This window comes from Saccopteryx bilineata, chromosome 10 (genome assembly GCF_036850765.1).
Source record: "Saccopteryx bilineata isolate mSacBil1 chromosome 10, mSacBil1_pri_phased_curated, whole genome shotgun sequence".
NCBI lineage: Eukaryota > Metazoa > Chordata > Mammalia > Chiroptera > Emballonuridae > Saccopteryx > Saccopteryx bilineata.
This window is the reverse complement of record NC_089499.1, coordinates 15,012,163-15,036,893: the sequence shown is the minus strand read 5'-3', so window position 1 is coordinate 15,036,893 and position 24,731 is coordinate 15,012,163. Positions and strand designations below refer to the sequence as shown.

Here is a 24,731-nt window from a genome sequence, read left to right as displayed (position 1 = left end):
GGGTCTCAGGACAGCCATGGTGTCCTCCTTTCCCCACCTTATCTCGTGTCAGCCCCTGACGGCTGGCTAGATGCTGCACACGCATGAGGTCATACAGCCTTCTAGGAGCCGCCAAGCTTTCCCGGCCCAGTGCGCGTCAGCCAGGAAGCCGGTGTGCACAGGATGCAGTCGGGAGACTGATGATCGCTAACATATCTTCCAGAGTGAAGGGCCTGGCTCCACTCCAAACCCCTGGAAGTGGACTGTGGAACACATTGTCTATAAAGCCCTCCGCTCACACCTCCTGCCTCCTAAACACTTCACAGAAGACGGAACTGTCCTGCAGCTTGCTAACCTGCCTGATCTCTACAAAGTCTTTGAGAGGTGTTAAATACGGTTACTTACGGACTCTGGGTGTGTGGTTCTTCCTCTCTTTCCTGATGTGGTAGGTCCTAAGGTTGAAGACTCGTATTTGCCTTCTAGCTAGTTGTACTTCGTATGAATGGTGGACTGACTGTAAATAAATTGTCAGATGTATCCTAACATTTCTTATTTAATTCCATTACATTTTCTAGGTTGGCTTCAACCAGCTATATACCTGATAAGAGTTAAAGAATCCCAAATGTAATTTCAAAGCCCCCTGAACATCTGATTAAAAATTCTAAAAAGGCCTTGAAGATTTCATAGATCATGCTCAGATTTGATTCTTTCTGTATTCTGGTAAATTTCTAATATCAGGTGATAGATAAGCTAGTTCAAGTGCCTTTTTTTTTTTTATGACAGAGACAGAGGGACAAATAGGGACAGACAGGAAGGGAGAGAGATGAGAAGCATCAACTCATAGTTGCAGCACCTTAGTTCATTGATTGCTTTCTCATATGTGCCTTGACCGTGGGGCCACAGCAGACCGAGTAACCCCTTACTCAAGCTGGTGAGCCTTGCTCAAACCAGATGAGCCCACGCTCAAGCTGGTGACCTTGGTGTTTCAAACCTGGGTCCTCTGCATCCCAGTCTGATGCTCTATCCACTGCGCCACCTCCTGGTCAGGCTCAAGTGCCTTTTAAAAGAGGTCATGTACATATAAGTGGCTCTGATGACATTGCCGTGGAGAAAGCTGAGTGAGACTGTTAGTATCTTTAATCAAAGAGTAATTTGATTCTTAGTTTTAAAAAGACCTGAGAGAAGAAAATAGTCCTTATCAAGAACTAGTGTGAATTTTTAAGGTAGCCTACACTTTGTTAGTGGTTATGTCTACTGCCAACTTAAGAGATTTCAAGTTCTAGGTATTTTTTCTTTTTGTATTTTTCTGAAGTGAGAAGTGGGGAGGCAGACAGACAGACTCCTGCATGTGCCTGACCAGGATCCATCTGGCATGCCCACCAGGAGGCAATGCTCTGCCCATCCAGGGTGTTGCTCCATTGCAACCGGAGCCATTCTAGCACCTGAGGCAGAGGCCATGGGGCCATGGCTGTGGGAGTGGGGGAGAGAGAGAGGGAGAAAAAAAGGGGGGGAGGGGTGGACAAGCAGATGGGCACCTCTCCTGTGTGCCCTGCCTGGGAATTGAACCCAGGACTTCCACAGGCTGGGCCAATGCTCTACCGCTGAGCCAACCAGCCAGGGGTATAGGTATTCTTGTTTGAAAGATGATGTAATAATACAAACTTAAACTATAAGTGCCATTAAAATAAGCTACTTTAATATTAACCTGCATTAATAGAAATGTCCAGTCAGCCCAGGGAGGGAGAATGCCTATTTTTGAGGTAAAATCCAGATTACATGATTCAATGAAGAACGTTCTGTTAGAGCAGAACACTACCGTCTCAAGAAGGGGAGCCATTCCATGTGGAAAAGACTGGGACCACAGACAGACATAGTTGTCATGCTACAAAAGGGACCAGACCAGACTCGAACACTGGGAACTTCCAAAAAGGAGATCTGGGCATCTCAGAAGTGAGAGGGTTTGAGCCGGGGAGGGACCATGGTGAAGAGGAAGGGGGTTTCCAGGGCTGCAAGAGCCGGACCACACTGTCTGTTGGGTCCAGCTATGGGATTCTGGGATAAATACATGTTTCAGAACATGCCACTGCCCCCCAACTAGGAAATCATCTTAGTTCAAAAGGTTGGTTTCCATATTTTAAAAACAAAGGGCTAAATACTCTAAACAACAGAATAATTTATATTCACATTTGAGTTTCCTTTATTATCTAGTTTCTGGTCTAATTTGATTCTCATGTGGCCTTGACTTACTACACTTTTCCCAATTTAGTGTGTGTGTGTGTGTGTGTGTGTGTGTGTGTGTAAACACACTGAAGAGACAATAATCATTTCCATAAAACCACCCTGACTCAGCAAAAGAGAACCATAAATCCTACAACATGGCTACATTCAATGATAGGAAACCTCTTGAACTCGGTATGTTTAAAGATGAAACTAAAATTCTTAAACAAATTCTGTATTCCAGAGTTTCCCTCAGGAAGGAGAGAAAAGAAGGGGCAGGACAAGCCATGGTTGCCATGATCTGTTTAAAGGCTCCTCTAACAAAGTGAATGTGTCGGTAGCCAACTCTGGTCAGCAAAAGGGTGTGTTTAATAGAGTCTTCAGGCAGATGTCCCGCCTGCCTGCCCTGCCCCCCCTCCCCCAAACTGGGCTTGTCTGAGGTTTCATTCCACAAAGCAGCAGCAGATGAAATACCTTAAAAGATACAGCACAATTGATATTGAAGACTAAGGACTCGACTCTTACACTTGAAGAGGATTAGGCCTTGGACTTCTCTGCCCCATGCAATAAAATAAAGCACATTTTATATACACTCCCCGTATCTTTTTCTAACATTTTCTCATATAAATTTAAATATTTTACAAAAGAAAGGCTTTTTCCTCCAAACATATAAATTTTAGTGAAATATATTCCCCACCTGTGAACCTGTTTCTTCACTAAAATATAAATGCTATCCGATACGAAGGGTAATGTCTCTGAGCACTGGAGATTGCTGACGTCTGGGTCGCACTGTGGAGAAGGCACTTGTGTCTTTTCTGAGGTCTCCAGCAAGGGTCCCAGCGGGCACTCACAGAGCCGCTGTCCTCCCGGACCCGGGCCACGCCTCCGGGTGCCCAGTCACCGAGGCAGCTGGAGAGAATGGTGAGTAAACTTGATTTTAACATTGCGTAATTTAAAAAGAAAAAAAGGACCAGTTCTTAGTCTAGAATTAAACTACAAACAAAATCCAATGTGTTCATTCATGAAGATTCAAACCTATTTCATTCTCTCATAAATTATAAAGTACAAAGGTGGCTAGATTAATGACAAAACTCAAACAGTACTGAAAGGGGCTTATCAACAGGTGCAAGTCCATGCCTCCGGCCGGGGCCCCTACTGCTGGGCCAGCAGCGCTGTCCTGTTGGCCTTCATCTTCTCCAGCCGCTTGGCCAGGTGGCTGTTGGTCATCTCCATCTCCTCGATCTTGTCCAGTGCTGTTCGTAACTGGAGACAGGAAGAACTCAGTCACTTGACAGCGTCAGAAACAGAACCCAGCACTACTTTAGTTTCAGCTTTCTGGGAAACGCGCACTGCTAACTCAACAGCCTTGCACTGGGTCCCACAGCCTAGTTTTTTCTCAGGCAGCCGCTGCTGAGCGTGCTGCTCGCCTGTGATGCTGAGTATTACTTGCAGACAGGACTTACAGACGTCAGAGAAACAGACCCGAGCTCAAACAACAATAAAAACTACCTCTTCGCTCATTAACTGACCAAAACATAAAAGCAAATGGCAGTCACTGTGCAGGTCAAAATCCAACACAAAGGAGTGACTCCACTGCTGTTTCCCTCAGACTGCACCGAGGGTTCAATTCCTGCTGCGACAGCGCGTTTACTTCTGGAGGGTTTTTCTCTCCAGGACTTTTCCAGGAAGCACCTTCCACAAGTACCTCTCGCTGCAGCTTCCTCTTTTCTGCCTTCAGTTCGTCCTCCACCTTCTCGGCGTTCTCAGCCGCGGTCCGGTACCGCAGCACCTGCCCCTCCAGCCGGCCGATCTGTAACGGGACAACACGCCTCCGTACTGGGCACTGGGAGCCAGCATGTGTTTGCAGCCCAGATGGAAATACAATGTCATCAAAATGCCAAGTAACCTAACACTGACGGGTCCCCTTAGGGTGAGTCATAGGTCCTCTCAGAACCAACTGCTATTTATAAATCAAGAAAGGTCCCCAAAGGATTGCAGCTGGAGAGTCATTACAGGCCAATTTCCCATGTTAACTTTTATGATGACCATGTTGTTTAAGTGCCAAATAACATCGTAGGAGGATACTCGGTGAATGGAAAGTTTTTAGACATTTTGAAATTACAGTAAGGCATTTTGTTATAAACTGTGATCTAAATTCTCACGAAATATCTACAAAAGACAGAATTATAGGTCCAGTCTTCTATATTGTGACAGAAAACAGAAGGCGATGTGCCCTGCCAGGTGTTGTCTGCTGGCTTTTTCACTTTAGGGTGGAGCTCGTCCAGAGACCCGAGCGGACAGGCAGACCAGTGTTGGCCTCTTAGATGCAGGAAGTGGAGGTGTTTTAAGAGCATTTCAATCACTTGGTACCATTAAAATAAGTACTTACACTTTGCTCCATGGTGGTTATGTCCTGTTCTGCTTTTGAAAGCTTAAATTTGTATTCACTAATTTGTCTATTAGCATCTCCTAGAACAGAAGAGAAAAATGAATCACTGCTCAGAGGTGAAGGTGTGACCCGCCAGGCAGTGACATCCTCCGCAGCATAGCAGAGGACCACGCGGGCTTAGACAAAGGCACCCAGAGCAACCATGGCAACCATAGCATCTCCAGCACCCTGGGAACTGTGGATGCTACAGGAAGCTCTAGCACTTGTAACAAACAGTGCCTTGGGTCAGGAGTTAGAAGGAGGTTCCCTCTTCACCCATGATGTGTGTAGGTAGAGCGTTGAGCAAGGAGCCCTTTCAGCCTCTCTGCAGCCCTGTGGCCCAGGGAGTCTCTGTGCTCACAGAACTAGGCCCTCCGTGTTCCTGGACCCTAGGCCTGCACCTTCCCACCTCCCAGTCCTTCTCCCCCACACCCCCAAGTGCCCCTTGCTCCCCATCTCTGATTTAAATCTTAACCATCCTCCAAGGTTATGCTCAATTATCACCTCCTTCATGACTCCCTTTAGTTAACTTCTCTTCCCATGTTGGATTTTGTTTGCATTCTTTTACAATATTTATGCTTTTCTTAATATTATATAGGTATGCAAAAAGAGGGGCCCTGTCTAGCCTTTTTCTTTTTTAAATTAAATGAGAGGCGGGGAGGCAGAGACAGACTTCTACATATGCTCCAACTAGGATCTACCTAAGCAAACCCAGTAAGGGGCGATGCTCTACCCAGCTGGGCCACAGCTCTACTGTTCGGCAACTGAGCTATTTTAGTACCTGAGGCAGAGGCCATGGAGCCGTCCATCCTCAGTGCCCGGTTTGAGCCACGGCTCGAATGGTTTGAGCCAACTTTGCTCAAACCATTCGAGCCATGGCTGCGGGGGAGGGGGGGAAGGGAGAAGCAGATGGTCACCTCTCCTGTGTTCCCTGGCCAGGAAGCAAACCCAGGACATCCACACACCAGGCTGAATGCCGGACCGATGCTCTACCGCTAAGCCAACTGGCCAGGGCCTGTCTAGCCTTCTTGAAGCCACTTCTGTATCTAGCCAAGTGCCTTGCACATAGTATATGCTTAATAAATATTTGATGAAATAAATGTATTTCAGTAACAAGCAGTAATGTGGTATGGATAGAGCTAGGTACAGTGGTCCCTCATCTCTGGGGGGGGGTTAGGTTTCAGAACCCCTCCCCCCGCAATAGGCAAAAATTCACAAAGTAGCAACCTTATATTTATTTTATTACTTATATATATTTTAAGGCTTTATAAATCCTCCCACACTCTTAGAAACTGTACCCACACTCTTATAAACACCTTCTATGCTCTTAAACACTTTCCACACTTATACCTATGTAATTTTACATATTTTATTTCTATTTAATATTCTTTTAATATGTTTTATATTTTATATTTTTCAATATTTTAAGCTAGAAAATTCTTATTTTACTGCAAAAATCATTAAAATAATATATAAAAATACCTACATACGCAAAATTCCGCAATATAGTGAAAAACCCACAATACAAAATTAGATATATCCAATTTAAAAATCCGTGATACAGTGAGACCGCATAAAGTGAACCACAATATGGCGAGGGACAACTGGATACATCTGACCCAAGAAATTCATCATTTAAAATAAGTTTATAAACGATGGGAGAGAAAAAATTCTTTCTAGCAAGCAAAATTTAACAAATTTAACAAAATCACTGAGGTGATTATAGGGTAGGAAATTATAAGGCTCATGGGAGATAAACCAAATATAATCCACCTAACTCAGGAACTTCTGTGCTGTTCCACATAACGGAGGTTGCAACTACCTAAATATCTTCAGTGTAAGAGGCTGTTCTAAATGCTAGTTGCTGTCACCCTAAGAGAAATGAGGTTATGAACCCCTCCCCAGAAGCCGTCCTGAGAGTCAGAACAATCCCTATTCCTGGGCTCTAACACAGAAGCTTCTGGGTCTAGTTTTTCAGTCCTTCATCCCCAGCAATTTATCAACATGTGCTGCTTCCTTCTCACTCTACACACCCATTCCTTCCTTTTTCAAAAGTCTAAGTCCTTCATCTCAGCCATTTTATCTGTTTTGAAATTCCATTCCAAAACACCTCGCTGCACAGCCGTGGCAGTGTCCAAACCCGAGTTACCAGGGTTCCTTTCTTGACTTTCTGGTGCAAGGGAGCGGCCTGCTTCTGTCTACCAGCCGGGCCCAGCGTTCCCCGGGCCTGCTCAGCTCACCTCCCCGTCCGGCTCCAGCTGGGACTTCTCCCTGCCTTCCACAAACACCAGCTGACGCCTCCTGCGCCCGCAAGCACTCTGCACAGATGTGTGTCCGTCCCTCAGTATGGTTCCTTCTGACTGGGCTGCTGTGGGCCAGTCCCCTATCAGACTGTGACAGGCATTGTAGAGGTTCAGCTCACCATCACAGCCTTCTAACTAGTCAGCCTACCTCTTGTCATGTCCCTCCATGCCCCTTCATCCACCCTCCATGCCAAAATGACATTTCTAGAACAAAATATTCACCAGTAAGCATCACCAGGGTTGTAACTGATAGACAATAAAGGATATAATACTAACCTCAAAAGTTGGTATTAATGGCATTAATAAGCCTTAATCTAAGGAGACTTTTATATTTAGCTAACTCAGAATATTTAGATGAAAAGGCCATGGAATAACCAATATTTTAATGTAAGTTATCAGAAATGCCACTATTCAAATTGGAGACATAAAAGTCTCCCGTCAGTGACTTACACAGTATCTTACTATACACGAATGCCTTCTGAGCTGTTTCTACTATGGGAATTACTGTGAATACAGTAGGCATTTTGAAATAATATGAGGTCAAAAGGAGGAGGGAGAAAGACAAATAATTTAGGTAAACTGAATAGACTTATGTTGTGGCTGCCTTTTAAATTCCATCTAATAAATTCCACACAAAAAATTATAATTAGGAAGGGTGCTGCCTGGAAGCTTAAAGCTGACGATGGATATGGAAGACCCAGTGTCAAGATGTCACTCTTCACAAAAAGCTAGAAGTCACTGCCCAGAGGGGACGAGTGCCCACAGCATGCCTGGAAGTACACCGGCTGGCAGAAGCTTCCGTCCAGCCCCGTTACTGACCATCACCGTTCTCATGACCCAGCAGAGGACCAACAATCCCTGTAACAGCTTTTCTTGCAGATGTGAGCTGTCAGGCACTAGCGGCCAGCTCACACCCCCACTCCTAGAGGCCATGGTCCACGTGCAGACTGGGGCCGCCCACCCCCAGCACCTACTCTGCATCTCGATGAACTGCAGGTCCGAGCCGTTCTGCAGTCCGGCCAGGTCGCCGCCCGCCGTGCCGTCGCCCCGGGAGTATTTCTGCTGCTCCTCCTCCAGCTGCAGCTTCAGTTTCCTAACCTGTGGAGAAACAAGCTCAGCAAGGTCCCTCCTGGGAAAGGAGGCAGGTGCCGAGCCAGCAGCCAGCCGCCGGGGGAGGCAGATCCTCGGCACAACCGTTCACTCGGCAATGATTTCCGCGAGTCCCACTAGGGAACCCATTGCCAAAGGTGCTAGAAGCTACGGACAAGTATCAAAAGGAGCGAGCTCGAGGACCAGGCGACCCATAAAACTAGCTTTAGTTTGTTATTGTGTGGGATATTGGAACAGCACTTTTCATTACCTTTATCAAAATGGAAATTCTAGGGGTAGTTAGATGGCTTGGTTTTCTTTTGGAGTTAGGTTAATATTCTTATTTAGAAAATTTTCTATATAAAAAATAACTAGAAATATATTTTTTAGTTTGGCTACATAATCCGTATTTTTACCCCAAATTAAAGATATTCAGAGTAGCTTATTCATAATAGCCAAAATGAAAAATAATCCGATGTCCAGCAACAGAAGGATAAACAAATTGTGGGGCTTCTATACAGTGAAATCACTCCTCAGCAAACTCAAGGGAAGGTCTACTGACACATGCAACGACATGGCGGAATCTCAGAGTAAGGGTGTGAGAGACGTATTCCAAGCACATCAAACTCCAGAAGGTGCAAACTAAGGTACTGTGACAGAAAGCAGAGCCACAGCTGCCTGGACACGGGGAGAGAGGGGTGCAGGAGGGAACGTTTACAAAGGGACGAGCAAACTTTGGGACGTCATGAATAGTTTCACTCTGTAGACAGTGGCATCATTTCACAGGTATTGTTAAGAGTTGAATTCTGCTCCCCCCACCCCCAAAACTCATATGTTGAAATCCTCAGAACGTGACCTTATTTGTAAACAGGGTCAATGCAGATGCAATGAGTTAAGCTGAGATGAGGTCAGACTCGAACAGAGAGGATCCCTAATCCAACATGACTGGCGTCCTTACAAAAGAATTCCAGATGAAGAGACAGGCGCAGAGGAGAGACGACGTGAAGACACAGAGAGTGCCATCTATCAGCTGAAGAATGCCAGGGACGACAGCAAAGCACCAGCAGCGGGCAGAGAGCCGGGGCAGATGCCGTCACAGGCCTCGGGAGGAACCAGCACGGCGCTGACACAGCCTTGGCCTCTCATCTCCACAACTGAGACAGTACATCCTGCTGTGCTAAAGCCCCAGTCTGTGCTAGTTTGTTAAGACAGCCTTCAGGAAACAATGCAGATACGTACATTTGTACAGTTGAAGTATGTGCAGCTTCTTCTATACCCATCACACCCTAATAAATTGGGGTTTTTTTATTTTGCAAAATAAAGCAGCTAAAAAATAAAATCAAAAGGGAATCTGGTGGAAGAAAAAAACAAGGCTCAGTGGAGACAGGAGCCCCACATGTGGCAAACGAGACCAGGTGAACAGAAATATACTGGACTCTGGTGCCGCTGGTCCCCTCAGGCCCAGAAGGCTGACATGGGGCCAGCCCCCAGGCAGAAGACCGGAGGGTATCCGGAGAAGTCTCTGACTAGCCTAAAAGAAAAGACCGACATCCCTACACTGAAGGTTCCGGGGAAACACCCAGCTGCTCAACCTGCACACCTCTGGCTGCCCTGGGCACTTAGTGCCCTGCTCCTACACTGAAGACGATGAGCAACCGGAAAAAGCACCCGGAAGGAAACAGACTGCAGACAGAAGAGAACAAGCCAGAGACAGACAGACAAGAGAGAAACAAGAAGCTGGAGCATCCGTGTAGAGGTCTACGTCCCGTCCTTCAGAAACCAGCCATTTCCAACGCCCAACTCTTCCCATCATGGCAAGCACGACTCAGAAGACCAAGTTGTCCCCCCCACACACACACCCCCACACACACACGGGGAGCCACCGCTGGGACCAAGACAAAGCCTCCCATGCTTTCTTCGACCTTCAGCAAGGGCCAAGGGCGAGTCTGCATGCTGAGCTCCAGGTGGCCTCCCCAGCTGTGTCCTGGGGCACAGCATCAGCAGGGGTCCAGGGGCAACACTCCCTCAGTGGAGAAAGGGCAAGCTCTGCATGGGGACTAAACCCATGCTTCCCAGACACCTGTCCCCTTTCAACACACACAGGGTCTCCTTAATCTGCCTTGAGGGAGTGAGACTAATCTCATTACCCCATCTCTAAAGGGTCAAACCTCCGCACTCTTCCGCAGAAGGCTGGTTACAGTCCCTGCTTTGTCCCCACCTCCTCATCTTCCTCCAAGCCTGAACCCCGTCCACTGTGCCCTGTGGATTTCCATTCCATCACCAGCAAAGCCCCTATCCTCAGTCTCTTCCCCAAGCCTGCCGGTACCCTAGGGCTCTGATGGGGTCCTCTTTCTCCGCAGCCCTCTCAGGCACTATTTACTTCTCAGCCCTCTTGCTGTGCAGCCTGAAAGAGGAATGGGTGTGTCCTCTCGCTTTCCGAGCTGGAGCTGAACTATTCCTCTCTCCTCCCTAACACTCCCGTTCCTGGTCTCATCCCCTCGAATGAGGAATACTGAGCACCCTGCACCGTTGCCACCACCCCACTCTCTTCACTATTTCAGCTCCTGTCTTGCCCTCCCTCGGAACTACTCCTGTCTAAATTCTTGGCAATTTCAAAATACACCTAAGTAGAGGATTTCTCCTACAACTGAAACCTCAGTTTCCGGAACACCTCCTCTCCCAGGATCGTGCCACTGGCCCTTATTGTCCTCAGCCACTCACTCCCACAGTCATGTACTCTGTCTCTTCATTAGATAACTCTAATCCCTACAGCCGATCTATGTATCTTCTAACCACTATTCCAGAACTTTCCAGGTCATTCTCTCTGACCCCACTGGCACCTGTAATCCACTGCGGCCACTTCTCTCCTCTGTGCTGTGACGTCTTCCTGGAGGCCCTCTCAAACCTCCCGACCCAGATCTGGGGGTGGTGAACACCCAACACAGTATACAGATGGTGTGTTGTAGAACTGTGCCTCTAATACCTGTACACTTTGGTTAAACACCGTCACCCCAATAAATTCAACATAAAGGAAAAACAAAAACCTCCTCCCCCAGTTTAACCCCAGTCCACCCTCACTCTCCTGCACACGGTGCGGCTTACTGTGGCTGCGGACACAGCTGCATTCACACCAGCCTCACATACCGCAGCGCTTATTACTTCTTAATTATACTTGTTTACTGCCTGCTCTCCTGCCACTACAATGTAAAGCCAATGGGGCAGGAATTTTTTTAACCCATTTGTTCACTGAAATATCCCAAGTGCCTAGAATAGCGCCTGTTCAATAGTGAAATCTCATTCAACGTTTGAATGACTAAGCAGGAGTTTCCAGAAGAGAGAACACAGAACACGGGAAGGGAGAAAAGCATTCAGGAAAGTTTCCCAGAACTGAAACAGGAACTCCTAGAATTGACAGGCTCGTACCGTGCATGGAAAGTCCAAACCACATCACTGTGAAATCTCGGAACATAGGAAGAATATGACACAAACTTCCAGAGAGGAAGAAGGGGCACATACAAAAGATGAAAAACAAAATGTCCTTGAAATTCTCAACAGCCATACTGGAAGCCAAAAGACAATGAAGCAATTTCAAAAGAAGAGAAGAAAAGAGACTTCTACACCCAAACTGTTAAATCAGCTAAGAGGGTATAAGAAGACATGTTCAGGCCTCCAGAGTTAAGAAGACTTTACAGCCCACACCCCTTTCTCAGGAAGAACATGAATAAAGGGGAGGAGGGCATCAGCGCAGGAGGGGAAGGCCCCACCCCGCAGGCAGAGGGAGTCTGGAAGACGGTGAGGGTGGTGAGGGTGGGCGGGGCTCTGTGCTGAGGGAATGGGCCCTCCGGTCCAGGACGGGCAAGGCGGGCCGGGCCGAGGCAAGGCTGGCTCCAAGAATCAAAAGGATGGAACTGACAGACGACTCCATGCATCTGGAAACACTGAGACGATTTAAGCTACCGCTGGAAAGTGTGCAGCTAAGTTAGTAATAAACACACAGAAAAGCAAATGAAAAGAAAAACTACGATATTAACTTTGCGGAAATAGTTACGGAAGAGATGAAAGGCAGCCCTAGGATGCTCCCTGGCTCTGCTGTGAGCTGTTTACCGAGTCCTAACAACAGAAACGGACTGGAATGAACCGCTCCTGTCGCAGGCGGATGTGATACGTGTGTGATGGGGACAGGGGACAAAAGAAAGCTAAGTGCTCACCCTCCATAGATGGACGGCGAGAGAGCACACAAAACAGAACAATCGAGGCGCAACACAAGCATGTTATGTACAAATAAACATGAAACAGTCCACACCAAAAGGGTCAGCTAACAGCACCGAGGAGGAACGGTCCGGGGGATGGTGCAGGAGCTGGGCAGAGCTCTTCTGTCTTCATAACAAGCTTTGGAGAACTGATCGACCCTCAAACTGTGTGCTCTACATATTTCTTTAAAGACCAGGAAACAACAGAGGTAAAGTGTGAATTATCTTTTTATCCTTGAGATCTTGAGTTCTGATATTTAAAATAAGCACTCCTTTTCCAGTGCACCATTGTTTGTGAATGACATTTTGCCACGTGATACAGTCGGTCACAATCAACACTGTCTTCCAACAGAAGGAAGCCTTTACCTGTGACAAGAGCTCTTCCTTCTCTCCAGCAAGTTTTCGTAGCCTTACATCTGAAACAAATAAAAGAGGCTGTAAACCAAATTTGTAATAATGCAGTATATAAACAATTAAAAATAATTATACGAATTAAAAAAACAATATCATCTGATAAACAACTCACAGCTCTATCAAGACATGAAGGCTTTAGTGGTGTTAAGGAAAAGTACTTAATTATTCAGGGCAGTAGACACAGTATTTGCTCAGAAGAACAGTGATTTTCCACTTAAAGACAAACTGAAGTATAAATATCATTTCCTTGTTTCAAAATTTTGCAGGCTCTCACTAATACACAGAAAACACAAATGCCTAAGATGCTCCCACAGGCTTAATCACGCCCTGGGCAGGCAGGGGAAACTAACTTTAGAACAGAAGACAGGAGTTGGGCTTGGGACTGAGAGAGGCTGAAACAAAGGGAACAGATTTACTGGAGGCAACTGGTGGGCCTCTGTGTGGTTTCCTGACAGGTGTCACTAGATTCTCAAAGGGTTACATTTAAGAGGCTTAGCTGTTAAGAGGCTTAGACATTAAGAGGCTCAGAAGCCCTGATTTAGAATTAACTCTCCTCTGATATCTACCTTCTTGGTCATCTGTTTCCTGCCTTAAGAAATGAGGTGGCAAAGAGCTGCAAGAATCCTGGATAAGTAGCAGAACATAAACAGATGCTCAAGAAAGAAAACAAACTTGGAAAGTCGCCTACCAGCCCACTGGTCCCCTGGGATGCAGGAAGTTTGTATTTACTTGGAAAAGCAATGGGAAATACCCACAGTGCTTCTATCCAAAGGACTTACAATGAATGACCCAAATGCTTGTTTCCCAAGGTCATATCCCAAGGATATCTAAAGACAATATGCCCACATTTCTTCCTATTAAGAATCTAGGCCCTGGTCGCTTGGCTCAGTGGTAGAGTGTCAGCCTGGCTTGTGGAAGTCCCAGGTTCGATTCCTGGTCAGGGCATACAGGAGAAGTGACCATCTGTTTCTCTACCCCTCCTCTCTCTCTCTCTTTCCCTCCTGCAGTCATGGCTGGATTGGCTAAGGGAGTTTGCTTTGAGTGCTGAGGATGGCTCCATGGCCTCTGCCTAAGGCGCTAAAAAATGGCTCTGGTTGCAACAGAGCAACACCCCAGATGGGCAGAGCATCGCCCCCTGGTGGGCATGCCGGGTGGATCCCAGTCGGGCGCATGCGGGAGTCTGTCTCTCTGACTGTCCTCCTCTCACAAAAAAAGAGAAGAATCTAGATAAGGCTCAGACTGTCCTTGTTGTCTTTATTTTTCTATTTTTTTAAATGTTTATTTTATTGACTTTAGAGAGACGAAAGGAGGGGGGGACATCAATCTGTTCCTGTATATGCACTGACTGGGGATTGAACCAGCAAACTTTGTGCTTCAAGATGATGCTTTTACCAACCGAGCTATCTGGCCAGGGCTGTTTTTGTTTTTCAGGATGGGATATGAACAGGCTGGAGTCTAATAAGGTAACCTTAATTCAGTCCACACAATGACCAGTGCCTTACCTAGCGGCCCTTCTCCTGCCGACTCCAAGACCTGAGCAGCTTCCTGAGACACCACAGTGATGGCTCCAACCACTGGCTCATGATTGACATCACCATTGGGAGTGCCGTCGGGAATTATAACTAAGCCGTGTTTCTGTGGGAAAGGAAACAACACACCGTCACAAAGACGGCCCCCACGGAAGCAGCGTGCTCTGGCGCGAGCGACTCTGTGAGCACAGGTTTGCCACAGGTACGCCTGGCTAGAGCTAGTTACACGGAATACAGCTCTGTAGAAGAAATGACTTCAACCAACCACACGTGGACTGAAGAACAATCGCGGAGGTTCGTACTCATGCCAGGAAAGAGGACAGGACACAGGAAGGACCACGGCACTGAGGGCCAGGAGCCCCAGGCGACCGCGGACGTACCTCTCCCGCCTTCAGCGTCTCCTGCGGGGCAGCCGGCTCCTCTCGGAGCGTATCGCGCTCATTCCTGAGGCAGGCAAGGTATTCTTTCTGTCTCTCTAGGGCCTGGTTTTAGACAGGGCAGCCAGGGGAAGAATGGCACAGAAAAAAAGCAAGTGAAAGGGAGCAGAGGAGGACCTGAGTCAAATAAAGACAGAGGCATCAAAGACAGGCAGCGTTAGGAGCTTGGAAACCAGCAGTTAGATACGGGAGGAAATATAAAGTTATACGGACAGACAGCCCCAGAAGACAGATTGAACAGCAGCTGGGGAATCGTGCAGACACTCGGCAAAACATGCTTATCACATCAGGGAGGAAAACAGATCTTCCTTTTCCATCAATAAAAAAACCCACAGGAAATGGAAAATGAAGGCAGCAGTAATATTAAAATAAAGTTGACCTTACTGATCTCCTTAGTACATTTTCATTTGGGGAATCAATCAAACAAATAAAACCACCATATTTCAAACTAAAAGAGTTTATTCAAAAATATACTTAACTTTTTTTTTTTTTGGAAAAGTTTTGGAAGAGAAATGACCAGAATACACAAGGTATTTTAATTAAATATAGGCTGCAGTGATTTTTCTCCAAGTAGTGTGGCAAAATATTCTTCAAATATCACTTAAAAATAGCTAATCTCGCCCTGGCCGGTTGGCTCAGCGGTAGAGCGTCGGCCTAGTGTGCGGAGGACCCAGGTTCGATTCCCGGCCAGGGCACACAGGAGAAGCACCCATTTGCTTCTCCACCCCTCCGCCGTGCCTTCCTCTCTGTCTCTCCCTTCCCCTCCCGCAGTCGAGGCTCCTTTGGAGCAAAGATGGCCCGGGCGCTGGGGATGGCTCTGTGGCCTCTGCCTCAGACGCTAGAGTGGCTCTGGTCTCGGCAGAGCGACGCCCCAGAGGGGCAGAGCATCGCTCCCTGGTGGGCAGAGTGTCCCCCCTGGTGGGCGTGCTGGGTGGATCCCAGTCGGGCGCATGCGGGAGTCTGTCTCTCCCTGCTTCCAGCTTCAGAAAAATGCAAAACAAAAAAACAAAAAAACAAAAAAAACAAAAAACAAAAAAAAATAGCTAATCTCCAAAGGGATTCTCAGGAACCTATTTTGTTAATTAAATACAATTAAGAGTAATTTGCTTTTCTGATATACCTTCAAAATGTAAAAACCAAAAATGACACGCTGACAAAATAAATACAGGCCATCTACGGAGGGTAGCAAATATGGGTTTGGAATCTGGCTTCTGTAGGCTGGCACATGTTAACCTAGCTAGACTTCAACCTCCTCATCTGAAAAAGCAGAAGGGCAATGGCAGCACCCAGGCTGTGTGGCACAGGCCTGAGTGGGTCCTCCGTGTAAAGCACTGCCTGCTGCGCATGCGTGTGCGCAGAGGACAACAGGGAAGGCCCCAGAGGCGCCAGCTGGGGTTTCCATTTGCATTCTCCTTGCCATTGCCTGAATCTCACAGCTGTCAGAGCCTAGGGAGGTGGTGTAGAAGCAGGAACACACTTTGGTCATCAGTAGCAAATCAAACCTACTCTATGTAATCGAATAACCCAGTCTTCAAAACATACCCAAGTTAGGCAGTCTATTCAGAGACCTGACAGCTGGGCTATTTGAAAAGGCCTTTCTTCACCCATTTGTTCATATATTTACTGTTTTCTGCCAGCATCCCCAGTAGCCCAAGAAGTTAAACGACAACAGGTCACTTTCCTCTTGGTTTACTGGGTTTAGAAGGGGGCCAAATGCTTAGTGACTGGCTGCTGAGTAGCTGGGTAAGTTTTAAAACCATTATAATGCTATTTATTCTGTGACCAAACTGGAAATAAGAAAGGGATGAGGCCAACGACCACCGGTGCAGCTCCGATTATATGGTGGGCACCGTTATATATGAATATAACTAAGCCTTTATGTATTATATTTATATATATAATTTCTCCCTTACATACTGTGTATGTTGTCTTTTCCCCATTTCACAGATTAGAAAATTGAGGCTCAGAGAAGTTATATATTTTTTTTGCCCAAAGTCACAATAAGTGGAAAAGCTAGAGAATGAATCCAGTTCTTTTTGGTCCCAAAGCTCTTGTAAAGTCTGTCGAAATCACAGTACCACGAAGGCCACCATTCCATTCCCTGTCAGCCTAGATGCTGCTGGAAAGGTCGCCCACAGGGCAGTCCTTCTTACTTACCCAAACTGCAGCATCATTATCTGACTTCCTTTCAACAATTCACACCATATGACATGGCTCGAGTCTGCCTGTGAATTTCTAATATCTAACACTGCAAACCAACATTAACACTCCATTACATTAATAACACACGAAACACTACGACAGCACAGCACAAGCAGTACTTTCCCGTCTGTCGACAGTCGCTATAGTATCTGCTGGGTTAGATATTTTGGTTATTGGTATCTGCATGCCTGGTTACGCCATGCATCACCACGTGTGACTGTGTTAGTGATCACTATCACAGCATGCTCTATATAAACACCGTCATCGAATATAAAGATCTCTTAGGAACAGACCAATTTGAAACTAGAAATTCTAGCAAATGCTCGAACATGCCATTTGCTCCTCTTTCACATCCTATAGCAGTGGATTTTATCTTTAGTTTTGGACTTTGTAATTGTATCTTCCCATAATTATGGTTGGGAAAATAAAATACATCCTGTAAGTTCTCACATTTCACCACAGAGTTTGAAGAGGACTGAAATACCTTATAATTGGACCAAATGTATTCACACTGGATCTGAAATCATCTGTATTACCTGACCATATAACAACTACCCTTGTGTTTGCATTCAATAACAGCTCCTTACAGTAAAATTTTTTTAGGGTAAAAAGTACATGCTTGTGGTGATCTAAATAATTCTTAACCTCTGACCTAACCTCAAATTCTAGTGTCAAGAAGACTAAAAGACACGTGTAACGGGCTAAATGTTGGGCAACAGGCTAACTCTCCATATAATCGCACTGGGGCACAAATATCTTTAGTCAGAATGGCAGTGAATCTTATACTGGGCCGTATGGATTTATAAGTCCTTTGTATGTATCTATTCTACACATGGCCACCTGGTGCCTGGGACATCCTTCGGAATAAAGGCATGAGCACTAGGATCAATGAAGGAAGAACTAAAGAAAATGGAACTTTAACATAAGAATAATAGCCATGCTCCTTCATGAAGTTACTAAACTTAAATTTTAAAAATGAAGCTTCAGACGAGTGATGCATTAGTCACTGACCATGTTGAAAATGTGCCTTTACTAATCAAGGGAGGACCACATTAAATACATTAGGATGGCTACTATAAAAAAAATGCTGGGAAGGATGTAGAGAAACTGGAACATTTGTGCAGAGCTGATGGCGATGTATAACGGTAAGGCTGCTATGGACACAATACGGTGGTTCCTCAAAAAATTAAACATAGAATTGCTATGCAGCAATTCCACTCATGGACATATACCCAAAAGGAATGAAAGAATGGTCACAAAGAGGTATTTACAAACTCGCGTCCACAGCAGCATTATTTGAAACTGGCAAGTGGTGAAAGCAAACCAAGAGCCCATCAACAGATGACTGGATAACAAAATGCGGTCCATACACACAGTGGAATATTGTTCAGTCTTAAAAAAGACATTCTGACCCTTGCTACAACATGGATGAACCTTAGGATATATGCTAAATGAAATAAGCCAGTCACGGAAAGAAAAATACTAATGATTCCACTTATATGAGATACCTGGAGTCAAATTTATAGACAGACAGAAAGCGGACTAGTAGTTGCCAGGGCCAGTGTGGAGGTGGGTCGAGGAGCTGCAGTTTTAACGGGGACAGAGTTTCAGTTCTACAAAGACGAAGAGTTCTGGGGAAAGATGGTGGGGATGGTGGCACAACAATGTTAATGTACTTAATACCACCAGCTAACTACACTTAAAAATGGTAAATTTATGTTATTTGTACTTTACCACGGCTTTTAAAAAATATTTTTAATGTTAAAGGGGCAACAAACTATTGATACACGCTACAGCTTGGATGAATCTCAAGGGCATTAGCTGAGGGCAAAAAGGTAATTCCGAAAGGTTATATACTGTACAATTCCATTTCTATAGCATTCTTAACATGGCAAAATCACAGAGATGGAGAGCAGATTAGTGGTGGCCAGGGCTTGGGACAGGGTAGTGGGGGATAGATGTGGCTGTAAAAGTGGAACAAGAGAGACCCTGTAATAGTGACGAAATGTTCCGTATCTTGACTATATCAAGGTTAATATACTGGTTGCGATACTGTACTATAGTTTTGCAAAATGTTACATTTGGGGAAAACTATATAAAGGACATATAGAATCTCTTTGCATATTTTTTTTACAATAACTACTTACTCATTCAATAATACCAAGAAAATTAAAAAGTCAAATAATTTTATTTTAACCATCAGCTGAGCTTTTTGGTAAAAAAAAAAAAAACATTGTTTTATTTTGAACAGCTATTTCATTGGACTGAGAGGTTCAAAATTTTATTTTGGCTGGTCCAAAATAATGTTTAAAATACTGAGAAAATTATACAAAATAGAAATCATGGACCTGCAGCTACGCACTGAAGAAACGATGTAAGGTCCTAACAGAAACCCACTCTAGACAGTGCCCAGGTTTTAACTAAACTTTCAAATTACCTACTTCATGCCAGTCCTTTTTCACATCTCATTTTAAATTTACATAAAGTCAGTAGCTCACAATTTTAAATTTTTTTAAAACTACATTTTTCCTTTTTATTGAATATATTCAATACATATTACTGGTTAATAAAATTACGTAGGTTTTAAGCGTACACTTCTATACTGCATCACCTGTACACTGCACTGTGTTCACCTCCCCAAGTCAAGTCTCCTTCCCTCACCACTCATTCCCCTCCCCCTCCTCTACCTCCCTCATCACAGTTTTCAAACTCAGCAGAATTGTTCATCTATACTCCAGAAGGCTCTTCTAGTTTTGGGTAGAATTTTAGAAATTTGGTATTTAAGTATCAGAAACTCTAAAAGACAGCTTTATTTCTTAAAAGTTTTTGGTCTAGCAAACTCTTAAGAGGTAATTTTGATTCCCACGTGTTTGTTAATGACAGAATAGAGTCCCTGGAGATGTGAAAAGAACTGGATGCTAGACCACCCCTAACAGGAAGGCGTGACCCAGAGGTTAGGTCTCTCACAAGTGCTCTTGGGGATCTTGGCCAGCTCCCCTGCCCACCTAACCTCAGGCACGACAGAACTATCTCCTATGTCCTTAGGCCAAGGGCTTCCTTCTCCTTCCCCCCACCATAAGCCCTTCCCCGACAAGAAAAGCCTTTGACAGCTATGCGGAACAGAGAGCTCGTGCCATAAGATGGGGCTGCCAGTCAAAGGCCACATGGGATGAACGGGTGGAATCTCTTTCAGTCTACTGTGTACTTAGAATCTACCTGAAGGGCTTAGCAAAAAAGCACTGAAGACTTTTTCCTTATCTGGGCCCTGCTCTGGGGAGTTACGAGGTTATAATTAGAGATGACATCATAATTTGGCAGCTCTGGCAAATCTGACATTCCTATCCACTTCCGTAATTAAACTGATTTTAATCTCTTCCTATTCTACTCACCAAGGATTTATGGAATGCTAATAACCTTTCCTCCACCCCCACCCCACTCCTATCCTCTTGCTTCTTATCCAAATCCTTGCAATGTAAAGATATAAAGTTACCCAAAGAGCTTGAATTAAATGCCTGTGGTTGCTTCTGGATAAGAATCCTGGGATATAAAGAACAACTTCCTTAGAAAGTTCCTACTTATAGGTTTTACAAGCCCAGAGGCAGCTGGAGAGAGGAGTTCTTTCACAGACAGTATCAGGTTTTCCCACAGAAGCGTCTGTCCTCTGCTTATTCAGACCTCACATTGTATAAATGTTTAAGAAGAGTCTAGAGCACAGATTTTTAGGAATCTCGGTGAAACTATATTGGTCTATTCCTGATCGAAGAGGTTCAGAGCGAAGCCCAGTTTCACCTCATACCCTAATGGTTTTATCTTTCCAAAGAAGGGTCTCCTGGAGCTCAAACGCCTCTTTTGTCACGGTGTCTATTTTCTGCTGCAGGCGTTGATTCTCCTGCAGAGGAAGAGGGGAAGAGAAGTAATAAAAGAGCAGAAAGAAAAAGGGAGGGGTGAGAAGGAGGAAAGCAGAACAGAAATAAAGCTAATAAAGAAACTTAAAAGGGTACCATCTATAATGAACAGGAAAAGCAGGAGTTGCTTGCTGAAAGGAAAGATGACATCCAGTGTCCTGGCGACATGGCTCTCCGCTACAAAAGTAAGGCTGGGGGCTGGGGGCTGGGGAAGAGTGTTCCAACCACAGCTACGTGGCAGCAAGCCAGCTAGGGCTTCTGTGTTCGTACAGCTCCACATGTGTGTTTTTCCTGTGATAAGTGTCTGTTTTCCAAACACAAAAAAAACTAACATTTCTAAAGAGGGAAATTCAGATTTGCTTATGATCCTTATCACAAAGAATAAGCAGTAGTTTTAAACTTTATTTTCTCAAGCACAACTAATACAAGAGGGACACATCTCAGTTTCATCATTTTGAATTTCTGTTAGCAGAATCTATGACACAAAGAACATCATGAATTATCAATGTTTAGAAAAACTAGAATCTGGTATTTATCAATTGTTAAACAACTCTTCTGTTTATGAAGTGACGCTCAATTACCCTCTTATGTTCAACAGGCTTTCTTCTATGTATCAATATTATTGGTTGATTATCATCTCCTACTTTCCCTGTTCATGCATTTCTTCCTTACTTTACCATGTGATTCTGCAGACCAAAAAGCATTCTTCTGTCACACTAAAGGTTTTTCAGTTATATATAAACATGGATATTAACATCTAAAAGATATTATAAAAATAAGAAACACCTAAAACATATCTAATGTTTTTAGAGTTTGTATACCCAGCGCCCTGGGCTTTTAAAGAAACCACAATGACAAGTTATAGAAATAAAATGCATTTTACAATTCCTCTTGCATGCCATCATCAAATTAAAAACTAGAACACTTAACCAATTCTAATTTAAGCTAATTAATTTGAGAAGCGGCTCCCATAGCAGTTTTGTTACTCTTTTGAAATACAGGGGAGAAGTCTACCTTAGTTAGGAAAAGGAGTAACAAGCAGGGGGTACACTGACACACAGAAACACAAAAGACAGTCTACAGCCATACCACCCTGAACGCGCCCGATCTCATCTGATCTCGGAAGCTAAGCAGGGTGGGGCCTGGTTAGTACTTGGATGGGAGAAATACAATGGACAGAAGAGGAGAGGAACTCACAAGTCATTTTAAATACCAGCTAGAAACAGACTTTGGATAATACGCTCTAGACCAGGGGTCTCAAACTCGCGGCCGTGTGGCCCGCCCACCAATTTTGTGCGGCCCACAGACTAATCAAACTTCGTGGATTAATCTGTGGGCCAGTCTGCGGCCGCACAAAATTGGTGGGCGGGCCCCATGCGGCCCGTGGGCCGCGAGTTTGAGATCCCTGCTCTAGACATACATGGAAAAACTAGGACAACTAACTTCACATGTAATTTGGTATTTCCAACGGCTTTTTGTGTCTGCATTTGGAATTCACAAATTCTACCTGCTTTCAGCAGCCTAGTTTCAATTCGATTATTCTCAAGAATGAAGAAAAGGTACACAAATCCACAAATAGAAAAACAGTCACTTCCAGGGAAAGAGATTTCGTGAGGCAGGTGCGTCTGCGGGGGAGGAGGGAAAGAGAGAGGGGAGGGGGGTGTGGGTGGGGTGAGGTGTCTGAGCGACAGGGAAGTGGGCAGTGAGCACGGTAAATGAGGCATCTACCTCCTAGAGCTCACTCAGAGATGCCGTCCTGACACTGCGCACGCACCAACACTAGGTTACCATTAGACCTCCTGCATAAACACACCGAGGCTAGTGGGCAGGATCTCTTACCAACAAAAATGTAACTCCATACTTACAAAAAACAACAACCCCGAGAGGAAAAACCACATTTAAAGAAAAACAGAAATGGCATGTGAGGGAGTCAGCACGAAAGGATGCTAAGTGTTTCCGAAGCCATCTTGGTGGACCGCTGCTTCCCATCCCTCACAGGCTGCCAACACCGGCTCTCAGATTCCCTCCACCAGCACGAGCCTGAATGCAGCACGGGCCGGCATTTGCCTTTTTGTATACAAGGTGTCTGCCTTTATGCTTCATGTTTGTAAAATTTTAGAGTATAGTCAAATATGAAGAGACAAACAGTAAATTCTTTGTGGCATTTAACTCCCTTCCCTCCCAACACATAACCCTCCATCCCATTCAATATTTTTTTTCAAAATGAAGTCCTCCCACAGTTCATGTACATACCTCAATAAGCTCGTCTCTTTGTCGAAGGCCTTCTTTAAGTTCATTCATCTTATGCTGCAGCACACTGCACATATGTTTCTGCCTTTCTAACTCCTGTTATTAAACAAACGATATGGTTTACACGATATGGTAACAGCACACAAACAAATGGAAACAACTACCATACAGCACTACAGGGGCTAAGTATGGCCTCCCGATCACCTCTGAACTGCCAATGCACAGTAAGTTAGAAAAACTCCGTAGTCTATGGAAAGGTACAGAAAATCATAATTTTTCATCCCGTAGGATTATAAATCCAGAAAACCCACACTAATCAATGGCAAAATTACTTTGAACAATAGGATGACTTAGTAATGGGTTGAAAAATTAACATTCAGAATTCAGTATCTTTATAGATATAAGCAAAATCAAGAGAGAATATATAATAAACACAGTATCAAAAATATATTTAAAAATTACATACATGTAAACTTATAAGAATATCTACTAGCTACATAAGAAAAATTATATAAATATCCTTGGAAGACAGAGAAGTAGGACTGAACCAACGGAAAGGCGTTCCGTTTTCTCAGAGAGACTCAATATGATAAAAATGTCAGTCCGGGCCCTGGCCGGTTGGCTCAGTGGTAGAGCGTCGGCCTGGCATGCAGAAGTCCCAGGTTCGATTCCCAGCCAGGGCACAAAGGAGAAGTGCCCATTTGCTTCTCCACCCCCTTCCTCCTTCCTCTCTGTCTCTCTTCCCCTCCCGCAACCAAGGCTCCATTGGAGCAAAGATGGCCCGGGCGCTGGGGATGGCTCCTTGGCCTCTGCCCCAGGCGCTAGAGTGGCTCTGGTCACGGCAGAGCGACGCCCCGGAGGGGCAGAGCATCGCCCCCTGGTGGGCGTGCCGGGTGGATCCTGGTCGGGCGCATGCGGGAGTCTGTCTGACTGTCTCTCCCCATTTCCAGCTTTAGAAAAATACAAAAAAAAAAAAAAAAAAAAAAAAAAAGTCCGCTCCCCAGTTAATCCATACATTTAATGACGCCCAAATAACAGCACCAGGTGTTTTTCTCATTAGAGTAAGACAAGTTGACTATAAAGTATATTTGGAATAAAACATAAAAAACAGGCAGGAAACATACTGAAAAAGCAGGCCTTATTAGGTATTAAGACATATCATAAGGCCTACATAATGAAAATGCTGTTATAATGGCTCTTAAATACAGAACAATAGAGCATAATAGAATGTCTGAAACAGACCCAATTAAATATATTACATAGAACCAACTGACAAATATATTCAACTACAACAAAACAAAAAGAGCATCTTAAATCAGTAAGAAAACATAGACTTAAATTAGTGACTTTGGGATAACCGGTTATCCATCTGGAAAAAGAAAGCTGGAACCAATCCTTGTTACATCCCCCAGGACAGTTCCAAATAATTAAAAGTGTTCAGAAAAAGAGAAAAGGTGAGAGAAGGAAGAAGGAAGAGAAATAGGGAGCAGTTACATTACTAGAGAAAAGATGAGTGAATTCTTATAACCAAGGAATATGTAAAACTACTAAAAGTGATTCAAAATCTATAGGCAAGAAAAAGAAAAAGATAACAAACTAGACTAAAAATAAAAACTTTCGAATGGCAAAAGACACTATAAACAAAGTAAAAAGACAAATGGCAGCCCTGGCTAGATAGCTCCACTGGTAAGAGCATCGGCCTGAAGCACAGAGGTTGCCAGTTCGATC

At 44.7% G+C, this 24,731-nt stretch overlaps 2 protein-coding genes across 19 annotated transcripts in view; one reads left to right on the top strand and one right to left on the bottom strand.

Moving 5' to 3' along the window:
- MLH1 (mutL homolog 1) overlaps positions 1 to 522 on the top strand; it is a 37,547-nt gene extending 37,025 nt beyond the window's left edge. For both annotated transcript variants that reach the window (XM_066244629.1, XM_066244628.1), the window contains exon 19: positions 203 to 522. In XM_066244629.1, the coding sequence (XP_066100726.1) occupies positions 203 to 370 (168 nt within the window). In that variant the 3' untranslated portion in view covers positions 371 to 522. The remainder of the gene's footprint in view (positions 1 to 202) is intronic.
- Positions 523 to 2,863: 2,341 nt separating this feature from the next.
- Positions 2,864 to 24,731, bottom strand: part of LRRFIP2 (LRR binding FLII interacting protein 2) — a 110,515-nt gene continuing 88,647 nt past the window's right edge. For 13 of the 17 annotated variants that reach the window (XM_066244631.1, XM_066244637.1, XM_066244634.1 and 10 more), the window contains 9 exons: positions 23,007 to 23,099; positions 20,645 to 20,737; positions 14,590 to 14,691; positions 14,183 to 14,315; positions 12,633 to 12,682; positions 7,902 to 8,025; positions 4,586 to 4,665; positions 3,902 to 4,006; positions 2,864 to 3,459 (listed from right to left, as the gene is read on the bottom strand). In XM_066244631.1, coding sequence (XP_066100728.1) covers positions 3,349 to 3,459; positions 3,902 to 4,006; positions 4,586 to 4,665; positions 7,902 to 8,025; positions 12,633 to 12,682; positions 14,183 to 14,315; positions 14,590 to 14,691; positions 20,645 to 20,737; positions 23,007 to 23,099 — 891 coding nt within the window. In that variant the 3' untranslated portion in view covers positions 2,864 to 3,348. The remainder of the gene's footprint in view (positions 3,460 to 3,901; positions 4,007 to 4,585; positions 4,666 to 7,901; positions 8,026 to 12,632; positions 12,683 to 14,182; positions 14,316 to 14,589; positions 14,692 to 20,644; positions 20,738 to 23,006; positions 23,100 to 24,731) is intronic. The other 4 variants (XM_066244640.1, XM_066244641.1, XM_066244647.1 and 1 more) reach the window with 1 other exon arrangement.